General features: G+C 38.2%; 1 protein-coding gene across 2 annotated transcripts in view; it reads right to left on the reverse strand.

Annotated features, from left to right (window-relative positions):
• The window catches only part of CYP7B1 (cytochrome P450 family 7 subfamily B member 1), a 36,526-nt gene that overhangs the window by 5,710 nt on the left and 4,780 nt on the right, over nucleotides 1–26,036 (reverse strand). For both annotated transcript variants that reach the window (XM_082280473.1, XM_082280474.1), the window contains exons 2-5: nucleotides 16,262–16,398; nucleotides 9,385–9,981; nucleotides 8,735–8,941; nucleotides 2,539–2,717 (exon numbers count right to left, since the gene is read on the reverse strand). In XM_082280473.1, coding sequence (XP_082136599.1) covers nucleotides 2,539–2,717; nucleotides 8,735–8,941; nucleotides 9,385–9,961 — 963 coding nt within the window. In that variant the 5' untranslated portion in view covers nucleotides 9,962–9,981; nucleotides 16,262–16,398. The remainder of the gene's footprint in view (nucleotides 1–2,538; nucleotides 2,718–8,734; nucleotides 8,942–9,384; nucleotides 9,982–16,261; nucleotides 16,399–26,036) is intronic.

Raw genomic sequence — 26,036 nt, forward strand, 5'->3', positions numbered from 1 at the left:
AACATTTTCACACGGTGCACTTCTGGTGTCTGGAGCAATTAAGAGCTGTGTTATTGAACACACAGACACACTGGGTCAAACCTTATGCTTTCTTTGTCATATTAAGAGCTTTCTGAGACTTGTAATTGCTTTTAACAAAAAATAAATTGCTGTCTAAGGAATAGGGAAAACAGAAAACAAGTGCGAGACAGGAATGTAGCCAATGACAGTGACATCGAACTCAGGCTTGTGCTGCTGAAGCCCCTTGGGTTGAGTAGTGTTTCCTTACAAGCTAGTTTACTGGCTAAATAAAGCCTAATTTTTAAAAATGAAGGAACTTTCAGCCATGTGCAAAGGCTCCTGAATGAGACATGGTGGCTGACAGCAAGGAAAAGGTCAAGATACTGAGCAAAAACAGGTAATGAAGTTCTGTGTGGATGGGCTGCTGCAAGTATCATGAAAACTGAGCAATCTCCTGCGATTGATATAAGTCCCTTTCTGTCACATACTGTATTTAGCTTTGTTTGGGATGTCACCATAGAGGGTTTCCTGCAGGGTTTCCTGATATTTACTCTATGGGTTTTTCAGAGTTCATTTACTGAGCTCTATAACTAGCTGAGTTGGAATTTAGGGGTTCACTTATACACTTTATAGAAAACTGACTAATTTATTTAGGCCTTAATGGATGGAGAAAGAGGTCAGAAATACATGCTTACACTTACACAATATGGTGCCAAAGCAGAAGATAGCTTGAACTTAAATTTATGTATCCAGGAGAAAAAGCATTGCTACAAAATTATCTCGTCAAGCTGCCTGTTTTCCCAGGAAAAGTTTTCCCTAAATACATGACAAGCTCAAGACTGCACCTTTCAAAAAATTCATTCTCCATCTCTATCTGATCCTCAGTAGTTATTGTTGAAAGCACACTGCATATTTTAAGAACCAAACAGAACAGTGATTTCCCCACTTTTCGAGAGGGCCCATGTGCTGAAATCAATGTACTGCAATGTGTGGATTGCTCATTCACTATCAAAAAGATAAAATATATGAACTAAAGCTGTACTGTGAAAGCTGAACAGAGCTGATACTAAGCAGATATATCCAAGCAATGGAAATATGGTAATATATTCCGGCAATTATTGGATAAGGGAGGAGATCAGTTTCCACACTGATGCTTTTGGTCTAGGACCTAAACAAACAGATGGACTTTTGACAAATCAATAACATTCTCCAAAATAAAGTGTTAAGGATAAAATGAAAAAAAGAGAGCTTATTTGTTAGCTGTTATCTGTCCTTTTTAAGGATAAAAATATTAATCAACTATTTGCCAGGAGATTAATTATTTTTAAAACCCTAATTTTCTCTGCAGGCTTCATCTTCATTTTTGGGTGGGGACAGCCAGCAGAGCTCCCCTGAATGTAATTTTCATTCCCACGGCTCCAGCGTTCATCCCAGTGACTATACCTTACTCCTGCTGACTCCAACATGCTCCACACCTCCTCTCACTGAGGCTGGCAGAGCTCCTACACAACGAAATGCTGTCCTGCACCAAGGAGACACTTGAATCTCATCTTTTCTTTGCAACCTCTCGTCTTTAAATTCCTGGAAGGGAGAGCTTCAGAGAGCAATGTCTCTAACACGGGCTTTCTATAAACATGTAAAAAAATCCAGTTCCTTTCTTCTTTGCCTCAAATGCCAAGGATGGAAATCAGTATGGCTGGGAGACAGCCATTTGCTTAGAAAAATAGGGGTGAGGAATGGATGAGGTAAAAAGCTCTTGCCTCTCAGGCAGACGAGCCATTTAATAGCGTCAGCGCGCACCCTTGCTCTTTCTTGCTCTTCCTCTGTGCCACCCTGGGCTGGGGACAGCAATCTGGGGAGCAACCTAGCCGAGAAGAGGACTATTCAATTTGCATTCAGGTGGTGAACTTCTGAAGCAGTATTACAGCTGAGGCAGGGTGGATTAATTTCGAGTCTTTGATATTCATTAACTTGAGCGTCAGAGAAAAATACAAGGAGATGACACAATTACCCTCCGAGCTTCGCTGCAGAGCAACAGCTTTACAGTCTCAAGTTCACAACACTCTAATTGATCAAGAAGGGGTGAATCCCTACGAAGGGAGGTGAAAAAGCATAAGGCTCAAGTAAGACACTGCTATTATAGGGCTTCAGAGAGTCAATGATGCTTTGCGGGCACTTAGCTAAATGGCCCACATTATTTGCTATTTAAACCACCTTCTATTATTCAGCCCTCCTTGGGTATCAAATGATCCACTGCCAAACAAAGCCCACATTTAGCCTAAAGTTTATGGTAGTCAATGTGCAACTGTCAATTCCTTTGAAAGCAGTCCCAGTCAGTCTCATCACCATATTTCTCTCTTCAGGCCATGAATCCTTTGACCTGCAGGGCCCTAGAAAATACATCTGAAACTAGGAAGATTTGTTCCACAAGAAGGAACAGCAGTAAAAAAAAAAAAAAACAACAACCCACAGATCACAAAAGGCTTGGCTGCTTCGAAGTGCCTGGAGTAGGAAGAGTAGCACCAGCTGAATGTTTACCTTAGGATCTTCATAGACCTCAGGGTCCATGTGCAAAATCTGCGGGTAAAGGGCTATCCAGTCTCCTTTCCTCAAAACGACTTCTTGATTCCCTTCAAGCTTGAGAACAAAATCCTCTTGGCTGATGCGGATGTTCATGGAGGACGAGCACATTCTTAAACTCTCGTTTAAGGCACTCTCTGCGATTAAACAAAACGGGGGAGGGGGGGAGGCATCAGAAATATGGGAGATGACTGGAAGTTATACATGGCTACAGCTGCTGATTCTCCAGGAGTTTAGTAGGGCAGGCTAAAGGAAAAAAAAAAAGGAAAAAAACACAAACAAAGCCAAACAAAAAGCAGAGACCAGGAGGAGGCAATAAACAACCCCGCAGGGTTGGGGTGGGCCAGTCGGGATGCTGAACCTCCCGGTGTGATTCTCACTGATGGTGATGAGAAATCCTGTCAGTTGTAAGGAGCACCAAGTTTTGGGTGGAAAGTCACTATTCAGGCATCATGTTGAAAACAACACAATCAAAAGACATGAACGCTTTATGCATTTACATATATTTTGGTGGTTGCAAACAAATATCAGCGAGAGCATCCATGGAGCTGTTTAGCTTGCCTTTTGAAAGCTGTTGGAGGTAATGGATTTCTAATGTACATTAGAAATCATTCTGCTTGTTAATTCTGTAGTTATTCTGAGAATTTTCAAATGTATTTTCTTTTCAATGCACTATGCTGCCAAATGATAGTGTCTGTTGTGGTCAGAGTGAATGAAAGCAATTCATTATTTGCCTGGTAATTTTAAGAGAGAAAGACACTTCTAATTGGCCTAGAGGAAACAAAACATAGTCCTTTCAGGTTTGGGGAAAGCAAGATTTCTGTCTCCACCATCACATCCTGGAAGGCTCCAGAAGCTGAATGTCCTTGCTTTCCCAGTGGCCTTCACCTTTTGCTCCTAGCACGACAGATTTTATGGCTAATTTCCGGCAATTTATCCTGGCAGTTTGAGGAGGAATTCCTTTGGGAATAATATGCATAATTTGCATAAATCATTCTGATAGCATGTATATCAGCATGTAGCTCCTGTCTAGGGCTGCATCTCTCACTTTGTAATCAAAACTGACTATTTTTCCACCAGCGTGTATGGGCACTGTTATATGTGACTTGATTCCTTCTAATCATTAGTGTGAAAAATAGCCTAAAATAGGGTTTCATTTGCATGTAATAATCCATTTGTGTCTTCATTTATGTTTTGTGATATCAAATAAGCCTTCTCTAAGTGTTCACCAAGGCACTGCAATTGCTGCACCCAAAAGGTTAGTTTATTAGAGACAGTAGCTACCCAGTGCAGATGCCTCTGAAAAAAATAATAACAAACGTTCTTTCACTAAAAATTAAATCTGGTGCAGCATGCATAGCAAATAAAGTGGCCCTGGATGCTTTCTTGCAGGAGGTTTTTCCTTAAGCATGCATTTGTCTAAAGAAATGAGGCTGCGGTCAGCTTTGTGTGGCCAGCGCCGTGATTCAATGTGACGTACAGTGAGTCTGTGCATATTCTTTTGGACTGCCTTCGTTACTATAATCAGGCAGAGTCAAATCGGCTTGTTGGTGACGAAGCCAGAAAAGAACCCTGGTTCCAGAAGATGGCCTCTACTGCGGATAGCCACAAGGCACCTGACACGATAGATTTCAACTGGCAGTGCTCTGGCAACAAAACTTTACGCGGTACAAAGGAAGGGTCCAGCCTCCACTCCAGCCTGCCTTCAACCCGCGGAAAATGAAGCTGGTAGCTTCATACCAGTCCACCATTTGGAAATGGTGGTGACATATGTAGAGACAGCAGAAATCAAATGAGGAAGAGGGAAGGAGGGAAAAAAAAAAGAGTAATAATTATGGAAGTGCCATGGCAAAATAGCAGGTTTACATTTAACCACCCAAGCAATGCGGTCACATCCTATCGGTGGACATCCTCCCAGAAAGCGCAGCAGTCCCTGCCTGCTGCCGGATCTCAAATGACAATTGGGCAGCATATCTTATGCAGAAGTTAATCACAATAATGGAGCACAAAGTGTGGCTTAGCGGTCAGATCATAAATGACAAATCTGTTTTACCTTCCAGTACCAGTTATGTGTGGAAGGCGAGCTTGGCTCTCGCTCTGAGCGATCATGCCGATAATCATTAGATGACAAAAGTAATGAGTCACATTATGATCAACAAAGGAGAATGGAGCTTATATGGCTTTGCAGGCTCACATTAAAAAAATAGACAGTCAGCTTTCCACAAATGCCAGAGCTATACATTGAGAGGAATGACAACTGCACAATAAAACTGCAGCCTTTACTTGCAGTTGTCATAGTTCAGCAGACACCAGCCATCGCTGCTGACAGACCAGCTGGGTAGCCTGGGAGGCCTTCCATTCTGCACTGTGAGGTACAGTAAATTATCCAGCACGGTAGAGCAACATCTGTTTCTGTGCTTGTGCCGAACAAACAAGGCAATTTAAAGCATACCAAGGGATAACCAAGCAGCAAATGAACATGACCCTCATTTTTTTCCCCCCTTCTTACACACATGAGATGCTAAACTTCACTGTGCAAGCGCTACATAAAGAAGCCAGGCTGTTGTTTGATAAGGTGTTGTCAGAGAGATTTTACATATTTTCTAGAGAGAGAGAAGGAGGGGGGAAGAGAGAGATATCTCTCATAGTATTGTTATTCTTAGAATCCTCCCACTTCTCTCTTCATTTCTCTTATACTAAAGCTAGCACTCAGCTTCCAATTCATTCTAGACTTTTTTTTTAAAAAACTGTTTCAATATACTTATAAATATTCAGTCTTTAAACCCTAATTTGCTATACTTAGTTCACATGCCTTCAAGCATTTGTCTTCCAATTTCCACTGAATAAATGCGTACTAATGAGAAATAGAGCAAGCTGCTGAGGCAAAGCTGGGTGACTTGAGCCTGGCCTGCCACCAGCTTGTGATAGGCAGGCAAATTGAGTTAAAATGAAAAGTCTTGTCAGCTGAAATACAACATGGTAGCCAAACAGCAAGCTGTCAATCATCCAGCCAAAACAAGGGACTGCAGGTAATAAAAGGTCATTGCGAATCATAAGTGCATTTGGCTTTAGTAGGCAAGTTAATTTTAATTAAACATGATCTCTATCTGTAAATGTTTTATAAAACTTATTGTGTAATAATGGATTGTTAATTTTACACTAATACAGAGCAGGTAATAGGGTACAATAATTATTAGAGTGTATTGTAGGAAAATAGCTATTGAGTATGCAAATATTTGGGGGGGTCATTTACCCACGGGCATCACGGTGTGCCAACACAAACGATAATCTGAAACAAGTACATTTGCATCTTACTAAGAACTAAATGGCACTGCCCAGACCATTCCAGAAAAATATATTTATTTCTTTCAATTCAACCAATAATTTTAATGCTTAGCATTTGTGTTACGACTACATACTCTGTATTAGGTCTTTTTGGGTGCCTACCCTTTCTTGTGCACGAAACAATTTTTCAAGCTGTGCTCTTTTTGCAGGAATATCTGGGATTCAGCAATGACCTGGGGCAAGAATACTTCACCATATAAATGAATGGACTAATATTAAACAAACGAACTGACTAAACATGCCTAGCATTAAACATGCACTAAGTACATCTCTGCTTTACCCTTGGCATTTCCATTATAACCAGTTTAATTGACAGACCATTTTCACGTGTCCTTTACCATATGAGAGTTCTGTTGTGATCTACAATGTCTAATAATGTATGTTACTCTGTGTGCACAAATACACGTTTGGATTTTGGGATTATATTGTTTTATGTAGACAATACAAAGAGTCCTTGCCCAGAAATACCATCAGAAAAAGATAATCAGGGCCAACATTTGCTAGCTTATTTTGGGTTGAATGTGTTTTGGTTTTTGGTTTATTTTGTTTTTTTTTTTTTTTAAATAAAATAATCACATACCTGTGCTTAGAATTTAGAAGTAAATCCGACCATGTTGTTCCCTAGACCCAAAGAATCTGACCATAATAACAATGCTACTTCCTGAGACAGACTTTTACCAATTGTGCTTCTTCTCCATAGCATGAAGAACCAAAAAAAGTCTCTTGTTATAGTAGGCCAAAAAGAGGATGGAGAATCAGAGCGCTTAAAACAGGAGAATGAGATGACAAGGTGATGAACATGCAAGCATCCCACCTGGTCTGCCTCACTCGAGAGCAGGGACACAATCCCAGTTTCCTACGCTCCGGGTTGGCACAGAGGGAACGGAAAGAGGAAAAGCTCTTGGAGGTTTGGGGTCAGTGGCCTTCCTGCAACAGGGGAGTTTTTGGTGTGCAAGCAATGTAATTTGGGACCTTCATCCCTCCTACACACTTATTAACAAAACATCCCTTTCCGCTGAAGCACGACTCTAATTCTCCTATGGTACAGATTTTTTTCTATATTATTATTTTATGGGACAGTATTGAGCCGTTTATGACTTAAAGTGCCAGAAGAATTGAAATCTAGCTTCTGTTCATATCACATTATGTTTGACATGATTATAAAATTTAACAAAAGTGTTACAAGAATACTACAAAGTAGGATGTGGCACTTCCCTCTTAACACATAAATCAAATGCTACCAAGGTACTTCAAGATTTCAAGAAGCAGAGGAATGACACAGTTAATGTTTTTAAACGGTTCATACTGTTTTGCACCAGATGGTTTTAGCAAACTACATGCTTTTATTTTCCTTAGTCCTACACTTTTGGGGAGCCTTTTCCCCCCTTTTTTTCATTGCCATTCCCATCTCAGTCTATAAATACAAACCAAATTCTCTTTTGATCTTCTTGATGCTTGGTAACTTATTTATTGGTGTATGCTAGCTCTGGTGTGAAGTAGTTTTACTTGTGTTCCTTAAAAGTCCATTAAATGCTTAGAAAGTCATGTTACTCATCAGAATTGTCATCCAATATCTCCTCTACTTCAAAAGCATTCTCCATTTGTTAGAGATAAATCTGCATCAAAACAGCTATGACTCCAGATGTAACCAAATTAGTAGACTTATGATATATAAGATTAATATTAATGCTCTAACACAAAGGAAATTAATCGGCCTCAATTTTATATTTGTACTAATCAAATCAAGTTTGCACAGAGACTCTTGAGACATGCCACACTGGATGATCCTGGAGAACGGCAACAATTACAAGGATCCAAACCAGGCCCAGAATGCACTGCTCCACCACCACCTCTTGACACAGTTTTGTTTAAGAGTGGAGCATCAGTTCAGGTCATGAGCTACCAAGATCTATAGACATGAGCTTGTTTTGAACATGGGATTGGTTTTGATATTTAACAACAGAGGATTATTGAACATTTAATCTTTTATTCAGCTGTTGTCTAACCTTGTAACGCTACTTGTGGGGACTTTCAGATGCTTAAAGGTTAGGTACCTATGTGCTACACCCTCTTTCCTCCCTTGGGCTATTTTCACCATTTCTCTTGCCAGTGTCTGTGCACCACCAAATGAAGTGAAACCAAGAGCTGATGCTCTGAAGGCCTATACAGCTCCTGATTCAAACAACTTCCAATGACCACTGGTAAGGGTCTCCTTCTGAACCCCTGATCCAGAACTGGAAGACGTGTAGCTCCCTTAAAGCTCCCTCTTTTGAATAAAGTACTGAAAACACCATTTCTGCTCTGCAAATTTTTATCTTCTTATATTTTATTTGGAAGCATTGCCCAACAGAAGCCTGCTTTAGAAGCCTTTTTTGTTTGGTTGAAGAGAGAAAGAAAGAAATTGCTTGCAGAAAAAAATACATTTGCGGTTTAAATACGCTATCCCCCTTTAATTTCAGAAAAGGGTCTTTCTTGGCAGTACCATACAGAAGTATTTGAAATGCATTAACACTTCGGCAGATGCTCAGAATCAAACAACTTAATAGGCATCAACTTTTTTCCAAATAATTGCAAAGCTTCGATTTAGCCTTTTGCATACCTTGCATAGTTAATTACCTAGGCTTTAATGTTTACATGCAATGAGAGTATCTACAGCTATAAACTACATAATTTATAATTGATGTAAATGGGTGTTATTATGTCAATTAGGCAGCTGTGTCCTCCACCTTCTCAGTAAACAGAAATGAGTGATAAACCGAGTTTGCCGGGAGAGCCCCTCTTCTCTTCCTAACAGATAAAAATAAATTACCTAGGTAGACCAGGTTGTCCAATTGTTCTCTGGTGAGGTGGATGTTATATGTGGGCCCTCTCTTTTGACCTGTTGACTGCAGCAAATGGTCAATCTCGTCACGCACCGCTGCAAGAGCTTCTGGGTGCCGCAGAAGATAATACATGGCCCAGAATGTAGCTGGAATCGTGTTTCCCACAGAGGCCCACAGGAAGGCAAAATGATGTGCTGGGAGAAAATAAGTGAAAAGGAAGATTAATAGCGTTTATTACACTGATTAGATTTGCAGTGTGCTAATTAAAAGATGTTAGGACACAGACCCAGCCAAGGATCAGTGAATGCTAATGAGGACCAATAGGCTTCTGAAGTCTAATTTTCTGCTTAATGAGAATAGTTTGAAATGTAATGTCGGGGGGGTGGGGGGAATAAGGGGAGGAAATGCAGCTCAGTTATAATCTTTCTCATTATCACCATTAAGTATCTTGTTTTACCACCTCAGCACAAAAAAAAAATCAATTATCATAGAGGGTTGTTTCAGAGTAAAACATTTTATCATTAGCCAATTAGAATGAACATAAAAAAATTTCAAGGTCGCCATTTTGCCTTTTTATTTCAAAGGTCTATAGTAAATTATTTTATTTTAGACAAGCAATCATTCATAAGTTTCCTACCTGCTTTGTCATAATCTCCAAGCAGCTCATATTTCTCAAATATATCTTGTCTGGCTTGGACCACTTTTGACCCTCCCAGCCATTTTGTCATGTTCTGAAGTAAAAAATGATGTATAAGCTCCTTCCGAACCTTCTTGGTAGCTCCTAGCAACTCAATTGGTATGTTTGCAGCTAAATAGGGAAAGCTGGCATCAAACTTGATAAATTTGTCTCTGATTTCACTAATAACTTTGTGGCCATCTGCAGCAGGAACTCTTCCATATAGTGTTACAAAACTGGCTTCAAACATTACAGAGCAGCAGAATTTGTACATTTTTTCTGTTTCCCAATCTGTTGCTTGTGAGCATTTCCATTCAAATATATCCTGGAGATTTTTCATCATGTGGTCAGAAATGATATCCAAAGGCTTGCCTTGTAGATACTGGTAGATTCTGTGCAGGTTTTCCTTGAGTTCAGGGAATTTTCCTTTTGACAAGGCTGGGTAGTCAAAAGTTTTAGATGCCATTTTATTAGCAAATTCATGAAATTCAAGTTGCTTGCTATTTCGGATGACATAGACATATTGAAATGGGTCCATGATAAAGGTAATATATCTACCTGAATAGAAGAAAAGAAAATAATAAGAGATGTGCACTTTTATGATCCGGTGACACTTTCAGAAACAATAACTGAAAATAAACCCAAGTTGTGAAAAAAGCCTGCAGAAAAAAACCCCAAAGCAAAGATACGCGAAGAAATCTGCAAAGAAGGAAAAAAAAAGATAAAACAAATTTTATTTGAATTTTCTTTGTCAGGATGCAGATTCTGCCTGTGTACACTTCGCAGGCTCTTTTAAAATCCGCATGAAGCCATTTCCACGTAGACAGTTTGTGTCAAGAGTTGTGTGTGATCCCTGCAATTGTGGTGGTCTGAAATAAATAATTTACTACGCTGGTCTAATTCATGAAAATACAATGTGGAGTCGTAGCAACATTTGGAAACTGTAGGTTTTCACCAGCAGAAAGAGAGAAACACACACCTTTCACCTGCAGAGAGGAAAGTGAATGACAGGGGCGGGAGTGGAAAACACGCCACCTAGGCAGCTTTTTTCCAAGCCGATGACACAGGAACTCGTAATCTGTCAGTTACAGCTTTAACTGCATGCTGCAAACCCCCAACATTTAAAGCTTCTCTCACATCTGGTTCTTTTTCCCTGAAGCTTTGCTAACTCTTTGTTAAGAATGTGCTTAGTATCCGTAACATGACTACCTTAGTTTATGGATGTGAAGTCATAGCTTACGCTGTAGCAGGCACCATTTTTAGCATGGGTTCTACTTTGGGGTACACACTGTCCCAGTGCCAGCATCCATTGTGTCAGAGTGTACTGCCAAACTCCTACCCTTCCCAGGGTACTTAATGAGGTGACACAGTGATACCTTCAGTTCCTTGTACAGAGGGATAGGATTGCATCAAGTTAGATGCTTTTTCAAACTGTCCCTGCCAGAGAAATCCTGCAATTTCTCCCTAAACTTCAAGTCAACTGCTGAAGAAAAGCATTTAGAAGAACTACCATGAATCAAAACGCTAACACTCCCAAAGCTCAATTAAGTTTTAGCTCTTTATAGATGATTCTAAATTTAGAGTTCCTGATTCTTACCTTGAACGAAGAGGTACATTAGGGAAAAAGGGTACTTTTTAAAATGCACACTTCCTCTGCGAAATATCCCAGTTACAAACTCAAGGAAAGAGCGAAGCTTCCAGCACTTACAGTCTAATTCTGTCTCACTAAAGGGACAAATCTCCTTTGATTTTAATGGGAACACTACATGCTTAACTGAGGACCAAATTTGGCTCTGTGACAGATGTCCAGAGATAAGTAGTCACTACCACTAAAAATGTCAAGTATCCATGGTTACCATATAGTGATATTTGAATTATCATAGTTATTTCATATTCTGATTTATACACACACAGTGCTCTATGGTATTTGGCTACACTCTGGACTTTCTCTACAATTACCAGCTGCCGTAATTTCCCTCCCAATTACATCAACTGCAACCCCAGTGAACCAGTAAGGAAACATAAGGGATATATCGACACAGAATATGACCCTTTTTCTTTTTTGTCAACAGTGTGTGAAGGTTTTTAAGATACTCATGGATTTTGTTTTACTGTATCATAATCAACCATAGCTGTAAATTTAATTTTAAAGAGTAAGTATATTGAGAAACCAGCATTAACGAGAGAGCCTGAATTCTCAGTCCCTTTTTGACCATTTCTTTCCTTCCAGAGTACAGAGGCTAACAGGAATTTTTCATCTTGACCTCTGCAGGATCTTTGTTAAGAGTCCTAGAATGACTCTCTCCAGCTTTCACCCACGTTCATGCTCTTTATTGAGGCTACCATCTTTGTGATCAAAGCTTGGAAAGAATGCCCATTGGAGCAATTTTTAATAAATAGATTTGGAGTGTTATTAACCCTAAAGAAGAAAGCTGGCTTCTTAACTTTGCATTTACAGGGTAAACAATTTAAGTTAAGATTTTTAATTAATATTAATTTAAACCATCTGTCCACCATCTGCTTATTTCTGATGCAAAATATGAGTTTCTTTGTGATCTTTAATCAGACACTTAGCAAACGCACATCAATTCTTATCATTTTTAAGTAAGAAAATGATTTTCAGCAAATGAGTTTTCAGACAAACAAACTATTTTAGTAATAATTTTAAATCAAAACTCACTCAACACTAGCACATACTTTGGAAAAAAAGTCCCTGAGAAAAAGAATATTACAGATCCTGTTTTTATTATTCTCATCAGGTTCCTGGTAGCAAAAAGTAAGTATGTACCAAAATATAATTCATTTTGTAGAATCAATTCAGGCTCCAGACCACACCACTGCAAGTCAACAGCATATATAAACACATAAACCAAAATATTTCTTGTTGCTGCATTTAGTAAAGGCCTAGATAATCAGAAAAGTGGAACCCCTCTATAACAAAGGCAGCTTGTTTACATATGCCATCGAGAATCTAATTTTAGATCTCTTAATTAGAAAGGAACTAAAACCTAGGGCTAATTAATGGCAGTTAGAAAGTTGTGAGAGTGGGTATGGGAACCTTTAACAATTACAGTCATCCCTGCACACAGATGCACTACATGGCTACACTGCTTACCCCAGTCTCCTCCATACAGGAACAGATTGCTAATTACAAAACCGTGCCCCAACACCTCCTCTACACCCTGAGCAGCAAACATCCGAAGTGGAACAAACTTTCTCACCTCAAGTTATGATTTTAAATTTTAAAGTGCCATTATGGTCCTTAGTTTTGCCTTTTAAATCCTGTTGTTGTCCCCAGTGAGGGTGCTTCCCACTGATTGTCCCTCGTGATGTTGTAGACCAATAAATTAAAACCTTTCCTAAAGTTTTCAGTTATTATTTGGTATTTTAAAATGCAGCTTTCCCCTGTACTCCCATGTCCTTCCATTGCAGCTAATACCAAGACTATCTTTGGAAAGTAACCTTTTCTGAAACCAACCCAAAATCTTGATACTCATGAGTTTCCATCAGTGTACTAGAAAAGGTAATGCCAAATCAGCCAAAAATGGAGGCATACTACAATCTCCACAAATCAGGTCGCCTTAAATATTGAAGGTATTTATATAGAAACCACTAGAGACTAAGCCTTTCCCTGTTAGTTTGTAAAAAAACCCTTCAACACCAAAAACTAAGTAGACATGTACATACAGAAATGTCACATTCCAACTCTGAATACCTGAAGTCACTGAGCTATTTTATTTAATACAGTAGAAACAAGTCAAAACAAGAGATTTATCACTGTTTCCGCAAAACACTGGATTTATTTTTTTAATGGCTACAGAGAATTCATACTTCACTATCCAGTCCTTCAGCCTCCATTACACCCATGCTGCAAATAGCTTGGTTATCTCCATTTAGTTTCTACAGTCTCCTAGAAATAGAAGATTGATGTGGAAAATATGAAAATTGTCAACTTTGGTAAATCTGAGCAGAGAAGCCAGTATTTGTATGATAGTTAAGAAATTACTCTAATAATGCATTCTGGAGCTTTTTAATGCTAATGATGAAAGACAAGCATTTCAGATGGCATCTAATGATGGATGTTATTTCAGTAATGCTTGCAGCAGGCTTCAGCCTGGTAAGGAGTTAATGTAAATTACCTTTGCCTAGGAGAGAAAAATGTGATACGTTACTGTAGGTGTATCTTGCTTTAAAGAAAAGAATGACTTAGCAGCAGTCCTTAGACCTTTGAAAAGGCAAATGTGCTTAGTCAAAACCACTAAGACAATTTTATTAAAAGATTAGTTAGTTTCAGAGAGAATGTTGCAGAGTTCATTATCACTCATTTCAACTTGAGAGGGAAAGGACACAAAGTTTAATCCCAAGAAACAATGGCAAAACTGTTTCAAGCTTTTTAAGTTGTTACCTAGCCTTCTGCCTATGCTGCTGACCCTTAACAAGCAGAGAGGCTTGGGAAGTATGATCATCTCAATGCCACAGACTCTCTCTCTTTCCCCTCCTTATTCTTTTCTTTTCTGTTCCTTCTTTTTTCCCCCAAGACTATCGCATTTATGTAATCGTCCTCTTATTAGGGAGATTCTGCTGAACTGCTGACAATGATGTACAGTGGTGCTGCGCTGGCATGACGTTTGGGGAAAACGATTCTGCTGCACCACCACACAAAACCAATTAGAGAACTATTTTCTGCGACAGGTCAGGAATTTACATTGTTTCTCATAGAAAGATGTGCTTTTTAATTTCTTTATTAAGATGACATCCATGTCCCTTGAGACTTTTAGGGATGACAATCATTTGCTCATCACATGGGAAAGTACAATCAGCAAAATCGCATTACCAGTACGGGGCAACGCCAGAAACTCCAAGCATCGTTCCACATTTTCCAAATGAGCTAGTTTGAGACCCAATAATTAGAACAATATATATTGATAGAATTTTTTGACAGGACCTTTAGACATCCACCGGGGGGTAAAGTAATGATAGTCCACATACAGCTGGCTACGCTATGTTTGCCGAGCACAGAAACATCATCTTTGTCAAATCAGTAAGACATACAGAAATCCTGCATGGCTTCAGATCAGGACACGACAGGAGGTACTAACTAGCTTTGGTTTCTTCCCTGACTTGCGGATGACAAACTGTTTCTCTTTAATGAAGTCCTGACGGTCAGCAATTTTATACTGAAAAAGAGAACTTCAAGTGGTGTCTCTGTTATGACGGATTCACAAAATCAAACATTTCCCTGCACAAGACTGAAGTGATACCCAGAACTAACTCCATTTACCTCAGTCTTTATCAAGGGAAGCTTGGCTCAAAACACTTGAACATAGGGGGATTATCTGAGATGGAATTTGGTTTATCATGCAAATAGAAATTTCTGAAACTACACTCACAGATTGCTTAAACACAAATTTCTAAACACAGTCTTGCATAAAATAATAAAGAGGCAAAATAAGGAAATATTTGATTAAACACTTTTAAGAATCTGACGTATGACTGTATCTGGTTTTACGAATGTACTAAGATAATATCTGAATTGTAGTTATTAATCTGTAAGAAGCCAAAACTGTATTGTAGTGTGAATTCACATTAACAATAAAAAAGACTGTATTTCAACAAAAGTTGGTGTTATACTGTGCCAAACTCACTTTCAAGTTGCAAAAAAATCTGATCATACCAGTTTCCAAAAAAAACCCCTTCTAAATGAATTTTAAAAAATCACATATTTAATACAGTAAAAATTCTCTTCCAAAGGAACAAAAGGACAGATTTTTTTAAATGAAGAAAAATTTTATTAATTAAACACTCAGCTTGCAATTAAATTAATTGACATTTGAAGAAAAAATAATTTGCATTGCAAAATATTGCTTCTATGGAAATATAAAGCTAATTCTACTGCCCCAGAATTACAAAGCAAACTTTGTACTTTACATGTAACATTTTTGTTTCAAACTCCCTAAAACTGCAGGAATAACTAAAAATTAGATAGACTAAAGTTGATCATTTGAACAAGGATATCAGCATCTAAAGCTGCAGAAGATGATTACACACACCTATATTAATAAGAGCTTGCCTTTCTGAACACAAGAAAATACTGGATTTTATATTGACTTTAGTAAAAAGTAGATCTCTATGGATAGATAGATAGTTGTAAATTTATATATTTCACTTTCATTCAGGATTCCAGTTTTATTCTGTTTGTCTTCCATAGCTAAGTGTCTATGTGAAATCACTCAAATGTTTGTATCCAATCTAGCTTAGTAATACAGTTATAAATACAGGAAGCAGCAAGGTTATATCATACTTTATTATATTGTTATTTTCAGCAAGCATGATCAGAGTAAGAGGCTGGCAACGGGAAGTTTCTGTGTTCCAGTCCCGATTGTATCACTGAGTCAATGTGTCATTCATTCCCTTGTGTTCCTGTCAACCAGTTGTAAAATGTGTGAGAACAAATTCTGCACTTTTTTTCTTAAGTGTTTTCTAAATTTAATCTGATATTTTTCTGTGCAGTGTCAAGATGATGTTAGTTCTCCCTTCTTTAGGAAAAAACCCAACAATATGCAATTAAATGTGCTGGCAAAATCTATGTTCATACAGTACATACCTACAAAATCTGTCAAAATACATATATACTTATAGATGTAAATAAATCCACACGTTGATAGTGATATTTTATGGATAATTATTATGATTACAGTACATGTAAATCTGAGGGATTTTTATGGGTCTATGCTAGAGATAAATGTTTTGGGTAAGGAAGATTCTAAACTAAACATTTGGATTAGTATTTAACCTCACTGAGGGAAAAAATCAAGATATATACTAAAATATTTCTCACCAGCAATATGTACAGTGAAAATATCTCCAAATTTCTTTTGCTGATCCAGTAAGAATTTGTAAGCATCTTTTCTAAAAATCAAAGCTTTCCCAAGGTAAGGAATCCAGCCATTTATTAGTGGGGGCTCTCCAGTCTTTCTGTTAAAAACAGAAAAAAAAAAAATAAACAGGAGTTAACTTTGGCATGAGAGCAACTCATCTTTATATCTATTTATATGTTACACTTAGACCCGCCATTTACATATATAATTTCTGCAATGTATAATATGTTGTACAGAAAGTTCTTCAGATATGATGGCAGGTTAAATCTAATCACACCTCTGAGCACTGAGGGCTCCGTGTGGTGATTAGGAAAAATAAGTGAGAGAAATTGAGATGCATTTAACTACAGGTCGTCCAGTTATTACCATCAAGTTATGAACACAGAAAAATGACATTCGGTAGAAAATCTCCCAGCAAAGAGTTATCTCATTTTCAATATTTGGCATGTCAGAGGAAGATGTATTGGAAGGCAATTATGACAGATTTAGGTAAATAGGACGCTGACACACCACACAAAACAAGTATCTTTACAGACAACGTTTTAGTAATTTCAGCTTACCGGCAAAGAGAACAGCCATTCTAACTAAATATCTTTAAAATATGGGATAATAATACAGGCTGAACATTAACTATAATAAATCTTAGTCTCTTCATATTTATAGTCTAAGATAGGAAAGTGTATGAACAGTTTAAGAAGAAATTCCAGGTACTGATGTTTGCATCCCAGTCTAAAAAAGCAGCCACAGTGAACATTAGTTATCTTTACAGAACAGCATAAAATACCTTTTAAGAATCTACTAAGTTATATTTTTCTTTAAAAGGAAAAAAGCTTCCCACACTGTCCTACTCCTGACTGCAAGTAAATATCTTTCGTTCATGCTGGTCTTTAGTTGCTTGAATCTGATTTACAACAAAGAAACATAAAGCGTGCTTGTTCTGGAAGGGATTAAAACAAATATTCGCGAACAACTCTGCTGCTACATCCCATCTGTGAAGGTGACTTATACTACATGCAGAACAACTCATTCTGATTAAACACAAGATATTTACTAGCTTGGATCTAATCAAAGATCAAGGGATCACAAGCTTTACTACTATCATACACAGCATGGATTTTTATGTAGCTGGATTAACCCTATCATAGTCACATTCTTCCTTGAACTGCTGTAACACAAATAAAAAAAAATTACCATGCTATGCTGTATTTACTTTTTATTTTGCTTTCATAATTAAAACTTTTTGAGCAGGAAAATACAAGCCAGAGATTTGCTCACTTACTTTAGAAAAGCAGTTATAAATTTAATTTACAGATAAAGAGATGTGGCTAAATCAAGCTGCATATTTTGATCTCTTTCTGTTTAACTGACTACTAATTTCAGATTTTAGTTTCCAAGAACATCCTTTTGTCCTCTGGAAAACCAGTAAATCTTCTTGTCCGACAGTCTCACAGACAACAGTTTGCTGTGCCTTTTTCATTTCCTTAAGTTTTGTGGCTTTGGGGTTTTGTTTGGCTGTTTTGTGGTGTGTTTTTTTTATATTGAGGAGAAAGTAGAACCCCTCTTTCTTCAATACCTCCCAGAAACCACTGCATTAATCATCCTCTAGTGGTCAAATAACATTATTATTTACTCAAGTGGTCCAGAAAACTCGTAATGTTTAATTCTGTATTAAGTGAATAAAAGCAAAGAACTAATCTGAGATTACATGAGAAGGGTCACTAGCCCTGGAAGCATAGCAGCCAACTTGATACCCTCAATTATCCCTTCCAAGCCTGTAAAGAATCTGGATGATTTACCCATTTTTTTCCCCCCAGACTATTAAGTCCCGAGAGTGTCTGCCTTTCACTTCCCCGGCTGGACACTACCTCCTGTAAGTAGCATCCTGACAAATATTTAGATAGGCTTTTTGTCATCTTCTAATTGAATGCATCTAATTTCACCCTCCATGTTCTGTCATTCGGTCAGAAGCTGTATTCTTCACAAGCTCTCTGCCGGGTAAAAAGAAGGCAGCTCAGAAATCCAGGGGTAAATTAACTTAATGCTCCAAGTCTTCGGGATCACATCAGGGAGACATTTTGCTATTGCAAAGACGTGAGGGTCATCGTTCACTTCAGACACGTTCAGCTCAGCAGCAATAAGCTTAACACTGTTAAACACTGTGTCAAGGCTACGCGGCTTTCAGAGGAAAATATAACACCAGTTCAACTTACGACCCACAGCAGACTGATAACAGAAATGTGTCTTCATTTCTAGCTTTCTGTCTCTTTGGAAGATGGAGGTCGTCTCCACGACTTATCGATGGCTGCTAACACACGGTGAAGAAAAGAGCGGTGCTTGTATTTTAGCGCCTCCCCAAATCCAGAGCTTCTCTGCACAAACTTTCAAGCAGAGCTAACCCCATTTCCTGAGGGACTCTTACCTGCATCCAGGGTATCTCCACAAGTCATTGTCAACTTCGGATGCTAAACGGAACTATTAACAAAGCCCACAGAAACTTTTACTGCTTAATTAATTTGCTCATGAACTTTAACTCTGGACTCACACTTCACAGAAGTTGTAAAATTTGATAATTAGGCAAGATATTACAAGCATTGAAGTTATATTTTTCTCATGGCGAATATATATTGTTGTACCAAATGCAAAATATAGCTAAGAAACGTAAAAGAACACTATAAAGTGTTTTGATGGAAATTTAAGACTGCAACTTTTCTAAGTGAAACATTCAGAACGCCTTATATTTTATTCAGGTCTAGTCTAGCTGCTTAAATTCTAACTCACTTAACAAACCTCATGACATTCCCAGGTCTTTTCACTCCACATACTGGGCTGGTTTTGCTTATACAAAGGAATATCTTTACTTGTCTGAGAAGCCTCTGTGAAGCCAGTAAGACTTAACGAACAAATTTCTCACATATGTGAGTGAATTTTACAAATAAAGCATCAGCAACATGTCCAATGCAATCTATAAGTAGACGGATCAGTTACAAAGTGGAGGGAGAGCAACACAGTTGTATCATCCATCATTGTTAAATGGATAACTTCAAATGGCATTATGCAAAAATCAGCTGGCTACAAATACAGCCCATAAATAGAATGAACAGATTTTGATAACTGTAATTTTTCTTTGCTCTTACAGAGAAAAGATAATTCCTTGTTAGCAAGTAATAGAGTTGCAACATCTACTTCACCAAAAAAAAGCGAAGTTTGAGAGTTTGTTTACAGTTTCCTTAAGGGAATATTTTTCAGCTCACCTAAAACACAGAAGGCACTGAGTCAGGTGTGATTATTTAGCTGCTGAGGTAAGGCAATACTAAAGATATGGAAGCTGTATCTATGTTTCACTTATGCTAAGCAGAAGTGATACAATAAAGCAGGAGAAAAATGGGCTTCAACGTAAGTATTTTGAAAAATATTCAATTAAAAAAATTATTAAATTCAATGTCTCTAAACACTGTGTTTACACATAGTGAAAGGGAATTATTTCGGAAACCCCAATGCAGTCATTTGTAAAGGTCTCTGAAAATTACTTTTTTTTTTTTAGTTATAAAGAAAATACTCTAAAGATTCACAAACAAACAGACTTTGGCAACAGGATCTTTCAAGGAAATATTATTGCTTTATAAAAGCACACAAGACTATTCTTTTCTTGGTTACACCATTTCAACATCACTGCACTGTGAGGCATTGGACCTGTGTAAATGAGAGGAGAATCTTTCTCATCTCACTGGTTATTTGTATTCCAAAGGAGCAGATGCCTTTCAAATTATGCAAAAACCCATAGCGCATCTTGTACTATAGCAGATGAACAGGTTAATTTTTCTTTTTGCACATAATAAATCATAAGTGCTTTAACACCCATAGTCGCATTTCATGAACATAAACCTTCTGTTTAATAATGTCTGTTTACAACTAGAATCAGACATACAGTAATCTCTTGCCTGGGATAAACATTAATCCAGATCTGTCTAGAAAAATTATACAATTCATTACCATAAGTAATCTCTATTGTGCCCCATGCTTAACCTTCATCTTTTTTCCTGTCCTATAATCTTGCAAATCCACTGGTGGTGTATGATTGGCATCTGGTGTTAACGCAGCCTTCACTGCACACAGCACAGCTGAAGAAGCCCGACACGAACACGTCACTCTGCAGGGTAACGCCGGTTCAGCTGACCGCTTTTCACAACAACTTTCACCAAAGGCAGAAAAAACCCCACAAGCCGAGGAGAAAAAGGTCTAACAATATCACTTGCCACAGAGGGGTCATTTTCACTTTCCAAACCATCGTTACCATCCACAAAAGCTCAAGGTAGTGCTCTGATTTTTCCATAGTATCTCCGGACAAACCATCACATACCATGTCCAAACTGGAACACACCACGTCAGGGGACTTTAAGGAATGGAAATGGATAGATACAGAGTAGAACAAAAGCTATTATGAACATGTCAGAGCAGTTAGAGATTATTCACAGGCTCGATCACAATATTTAAGCAACAAGACATGACAGACAGTGTCTTTCCAGGGGCTTAGGAACACTCTAACTGTGAGGAAAAGAATGAGGCCAAAGGCTTCAACCCCAAGAAAGGTAATCCCCAGAAATGTGGTGTCTGGAATGTCTTCTTGTATTATGAGAGAGAGAACACAGGAAACTTAGGACAGGAGAAAGCCAGTGAGTCTATCTCCCTATTTTTTTTTTTTTTTTTTAATTTAGCAGTTTTCCCCCAGACCTAGGTGCTTTACACCTAAGAGGAGAGAAAATAAAATTTTCTTTCAAATATTTGGCCACAGTGCAATATTTGACATTTATAAAATTATGTGTGTCTTAAATCCTCACCTTAATTATCTGACTCAGTGATCTCCTGGAACTCTAAATTTTCCAGGTCAAATACATGCAGTATGAAAAAGCATTCCCTGCAGAACAAGCCAGATGAGAGGTTTAGCAATATACAGTCTTCTACCCTTGAATTCTCAGCTTAAATACTTCCAGTGGAGGTAAAGACATTGCTCCAACCTGATCACTGTTTTCAGGCTTGTGGGGAGTAAATGGATGCATCATCTTGAGAGAGACATGGATTGAGTCAATGAAAAAGTGAGAGTCCTGGATAGAAAAAACCTCACACTGCCACTGTCTATACTTATGCCTAGGTAAAGTGGTTTCATGCTGCAGTACTGATAACCATCTCCTTTTCATCAGGATAAAGATCACTGGTAAAAGAAAAGGAGAAAAGACTAAGGAAAAAGTAGTGAATACACTTTCGAGTACAACAGGGAGAGGAGAATTTATCTGTGCTCCCAAAAAGAGCAGTACAGCAAAACAGACTCTAGTGCTAATGTGAGACAAACTGGGAGAAATGCTGACAAAAGCAACTCAACCAAACAGAGAACTTTTACAGTGATTTTTTTTTTTTCCACAGAAAAATGCAATCCTTTTGTTGAAAGTTTTTCATGTCAAAAACTTCAGTGATTTTAATAAAAATACATTTTTTCTCCTTTAAAACCATACAAGGTTTTGTTGCTAAGATCTTCAACTTGTGCTGTAATCATTCACCACAGGAGAATCTTCTTTTCTCTCTCTTCTAGTAATTTCATTAAGGTAAACCCCAAATATCAAAAAAATACCAAAACTCAATAACTCATTCAGTAACTCTGAAATATCACTCTCTAAGAAATCTTATTCCTTTGCAGTTTAGGCTAAATTATCTCGAGAATCGTACATTGACATTGTACATAACAATTCTTCACACTTCAAACTGTGTTGAAGGACAACTGTAAATTCTACCTCTACTTGTAGTTACCAGTTGGGACATTGCCTAAAAAGCCAAAAGGCAAGTAAATGCCATCACGGGAAAGTAATCTGAACAGTTTTAAAATGGAAACCCACCAAAAAAGAGCTTGTGGCTCAGGCTTTATTAGAGGCTGAAAATTCTGAGAAATTTTACATTACCAAATGTAATGTAAATTTTCATAACAGCCAGGATAGGAGTCATGGTGAAGACAAGACCTGGCCAATGTGACAATAATTCATCAGCATTAAAAATTAATACAGATTTAGTGCTCATAGCCTTCATTTTGCAATCCCACTTTGCTTCTTCTCTGGGTGAGGGCAGTGAGAGCAGCCATGACTACTCAACACTTTCCCTGACCAAGCCCAAGGTTATTCTATTACATTTTACATTTGAGGCTATTTGTCCAGCCAAGGACTTTTCCTTTCTTAATTCAGCCTTAATCAAAGAAAAATAGGCTTAGAAGAGATGACAAGAGGTTACTTATTTCATACCTTGTACCCCAGGTAGGGTGCTATGCACTGGTGTCTTTCTTATATTATTCTATGCCCTTCTTGAAGATACTCAGTAACAGTCTCTACAGTCTCCCCAAGCAATCTCTTTCTCCTCACATCTAACCTTTATCTTCATGCTGTACCTCAAGCCCACTACTTCTCATTCTGCCTGCAAAGGATAAGAGAATAAATGATTCCCTTCACTTCTGCAGGAACACTTAATGTATTTAAAGGTACTTATTACGTTCTCATTTAGTCTTCTTTAGGTTAAACAACCTCAATTTCTTTCAGTATTTCCTGATAACTGTTTTCTAGACCTCTACATACTTGTGTCACTTCTGTCTTGATTTTCTAGCATTAACCCACACCTTTCTCTATGGCAGTGTCCTGCACTGAGCACAGCAGCGCAATCACCTATTCCATCTCAAGGGTGACACCCTTTGCCTCCCAGCATTACCTCAGCTTTCTGCGCAAAATCACCACCATGTTAATAAAAATCCAACTTGGGAACCATTACAGCCCTCAGCCTTTTCCCAGAGAAAAGACTGTGCTCCCATCCAGATGCTGTTGATTAGTCCTCTGTGTTTTCCAGTTCACCATTTGGAATGCTAATCCCTCCTTTGCAGGCTTGCAGACACTCCTCTTTAGGTATTATCCACAAACATAAACAATTTTTTCCCTCGTATTCATGTGAGAAGGATGGGATGAGAATATAAAATCCACCTGTATTTCCTTTTACTCCTATTAGGAACGTATTTATGCTGCACATACTTATGAATTTACCAAAGAGAACCCGATGACTTTTATCTGATATCCCCCTCTTTCATAAGTCATTTCTGCACTTCAGTATACTGCTTTGCTGCAACACATGTTAAAACTGTACACAGTAAGTAGCTCATAGTAGGAAATCATATTAACCGTCTGGCCTGGAAGTGACAAGTGAAGTGTGGATAAGAATGTCAGCACTCCCCACAGAAATATATTCAAACAGGCAGAAATCATTCCTTACGTAATAAAGAGCAAACAAATAAATTCAGGAAATCTCAGAAACAGTGGTGGGACATTATCACATTTTAAAAACCCTGGTAACAAGGAAAGAGAGGAGAATGCTAGATGAAAAGATATTGCTGCTTCTGTATGCAGCAACAGTGTTTTCTTTGAGAATGCAGTATATAATTTCAGAAGGAAAAAAAATTATTGCAAAAATCAAGTATTGTTTTCTATAGAACTGCACAAAAGCTAAATAATGCAGGATGATCATTAGAACAAAAAGGGTAATGAAAATAGAGCCTTCATTTAATATAACTGAGCCATCCAGAAGTTTGGAATCTTGGTTAACCAGACATCTTTTAAGTTCTCTATAATCACCAAGAGAAAAGGAGCCTTTTGGAAGTATTGGTCTTTATTAATGATACAGATAGATTAGAATTGCTCACTTAGGTAGCCAAGATGATGACTCCCCTAGATTTCCCCTAACTCTGTCTTTTCTCTTCTCACATTTGTTTTTTGATGTCAGTTTTTATGACCCACCCAGATTAAAATGTTTTTCTCCTGGCCCTGATTCTTCTGCATACTTCCACCCTGACTGCCCATCCCTCTTGGGATGCCTCCATGGACCTGCCACCACCATTCAGCCCCTTTGCCCACCCACTGTCAACTTTCTTCTCAAACCAAGCTCCTGTTCACATCTGGGAAGCCTCTGCTCTCATCTCCTGCAATATGTTCTTAGTCTGGGTATTGCTTTCACTTCCACTTCATCCTCAGTCAAACCCCTTCCTGAATCCTGGCCACCACAGCCACCACAGTGAACCACAGCCATACCACACTGGCATAGAGAACAAGTAAGGCTGTTGGTGAGTCTTGTCCAGTTTCCTCACCGTGCTCTCCTGTCTTCCCACACCCATCTGTTGTCTGCTGTCTTAGGCAGAGACAGGAACAGCCTTTCTACAGTGCATGTCTGCATTGTTCACTGCAAAATTCACCCTCAACTGTGAGATCAACTAGTACTGATAAAATCCCTCCCTCTCTCCACTTCCCCCTTCAGGGAGTATTAGCCATTTTCAAGAAGCAAATACACTTCATTCAGATGCATGTGTGTGTGTACACATGCATTCATCAACACAGATTATGTGTATATAAGCATACTTATTTCTATATGCACACACGTGCATTTATGCAATCCTATTTATCATGGGAAGAACTGAGTGGTGCTGCAATTTTTTTTTTTTTTGGTAGCAGTAACACAAACACCTTATATGCTGTAACATATAACATATAACACAAACAGTTTTATTGTAATATTTTGGGGGGTTTTAACTGTAATTTTTTTCCCCAGTAAGCTTCGGATGTTATAGCCATGATGGCATTGTGAGTATCCGTACCACCTTTCTGACCTGAGTGCATTATATACCATTACAGACCAGCAACAGAACACTGCAGAAAACTGCTCCCTCCCTCACTCTGTCTACCATGCACAGAATTTTCAAACACCAGCAACCCACTCCTGATTTATTGAGGTAATTAACTAGAAAAACGTGGCCACTTACTCTGCCTAAAAATCTCCATGTGCATAGCTTTAGAAGAAGAAGAGATTTTGCATTTTATCTTTAAAAAAAAAGATGCAATACAGCTGAGAAGACTTTTAATTAACAATTTCTTGACTCCCACCATTATGGCCATACATTCCCCAAGTGGACACACAGAAGCACATGGTGATCTGCAAGCAATTTCCCTCCTCTCCCCCATGAGCTTCAGATGTCACACATTTCACAAATTGTATTACAGAATTAACAGTCAGGACATATTTTGCTCAAAAATGTATTGAAAAATTCCAAAGTATAGTCTCAACAGTTGGATAAACACAAAAATGCCCCAGGTACCTTATTTAGTTCACTTATTTGCAAATAAAACTTGAAGTTGATATAATGAGAGAAGGTAACTAATCCTGTCAGTAAGGCATATATCATAGGAAAGCAGAATTTGAATATGGTACTTAGGTCAACGTTTCAAAAGCTTTAAAGTCTGTAAGATGAACACAGTATTAGCAGGTGTTCTTCTCTTTCAAAGATTATTCAGCTATTCATATTTGCTTTCCAGATACTTCTTTTCCCTCTTTTCCTTCCAGTGCTACAAGTGTATTGCACATGTTAAGAGAAACAGTCTTGTAACAGGATTCCCCACAAACATTCATTCTCTTCTGCCTCATCTCCTTCTGCCACCAGCCTAGATTAACATCTCTGTTTCTCCATCTGAACTATTTTAGTTCTCACAGCAGAAACTGCAGGTGATCTATTTCAGCAGAAAGCATGCTGCAATCTGCACTCTTTATCTTTGGCTTTTCACTAGCTGCAACAAGTCTCTCCTTTTTTCCCCCTTCCTAGATGTGCTTTTTTACTCGTCTTCCAAAACTTCTCATCTCTGTTATTTATTTCACTTGTACCTTTCCCTCCTTCTCTCA

This window comes from Coloeus monedula (assembly GCF_965178545.1).
Source record: "Coloeus monedula genome assembly, chromosome: 1".
NCBI lineage: Eukaryota > Metazoa > Chordata > Aves > Passeriformes > Corvidae > Coloeus > Coloeus monedula.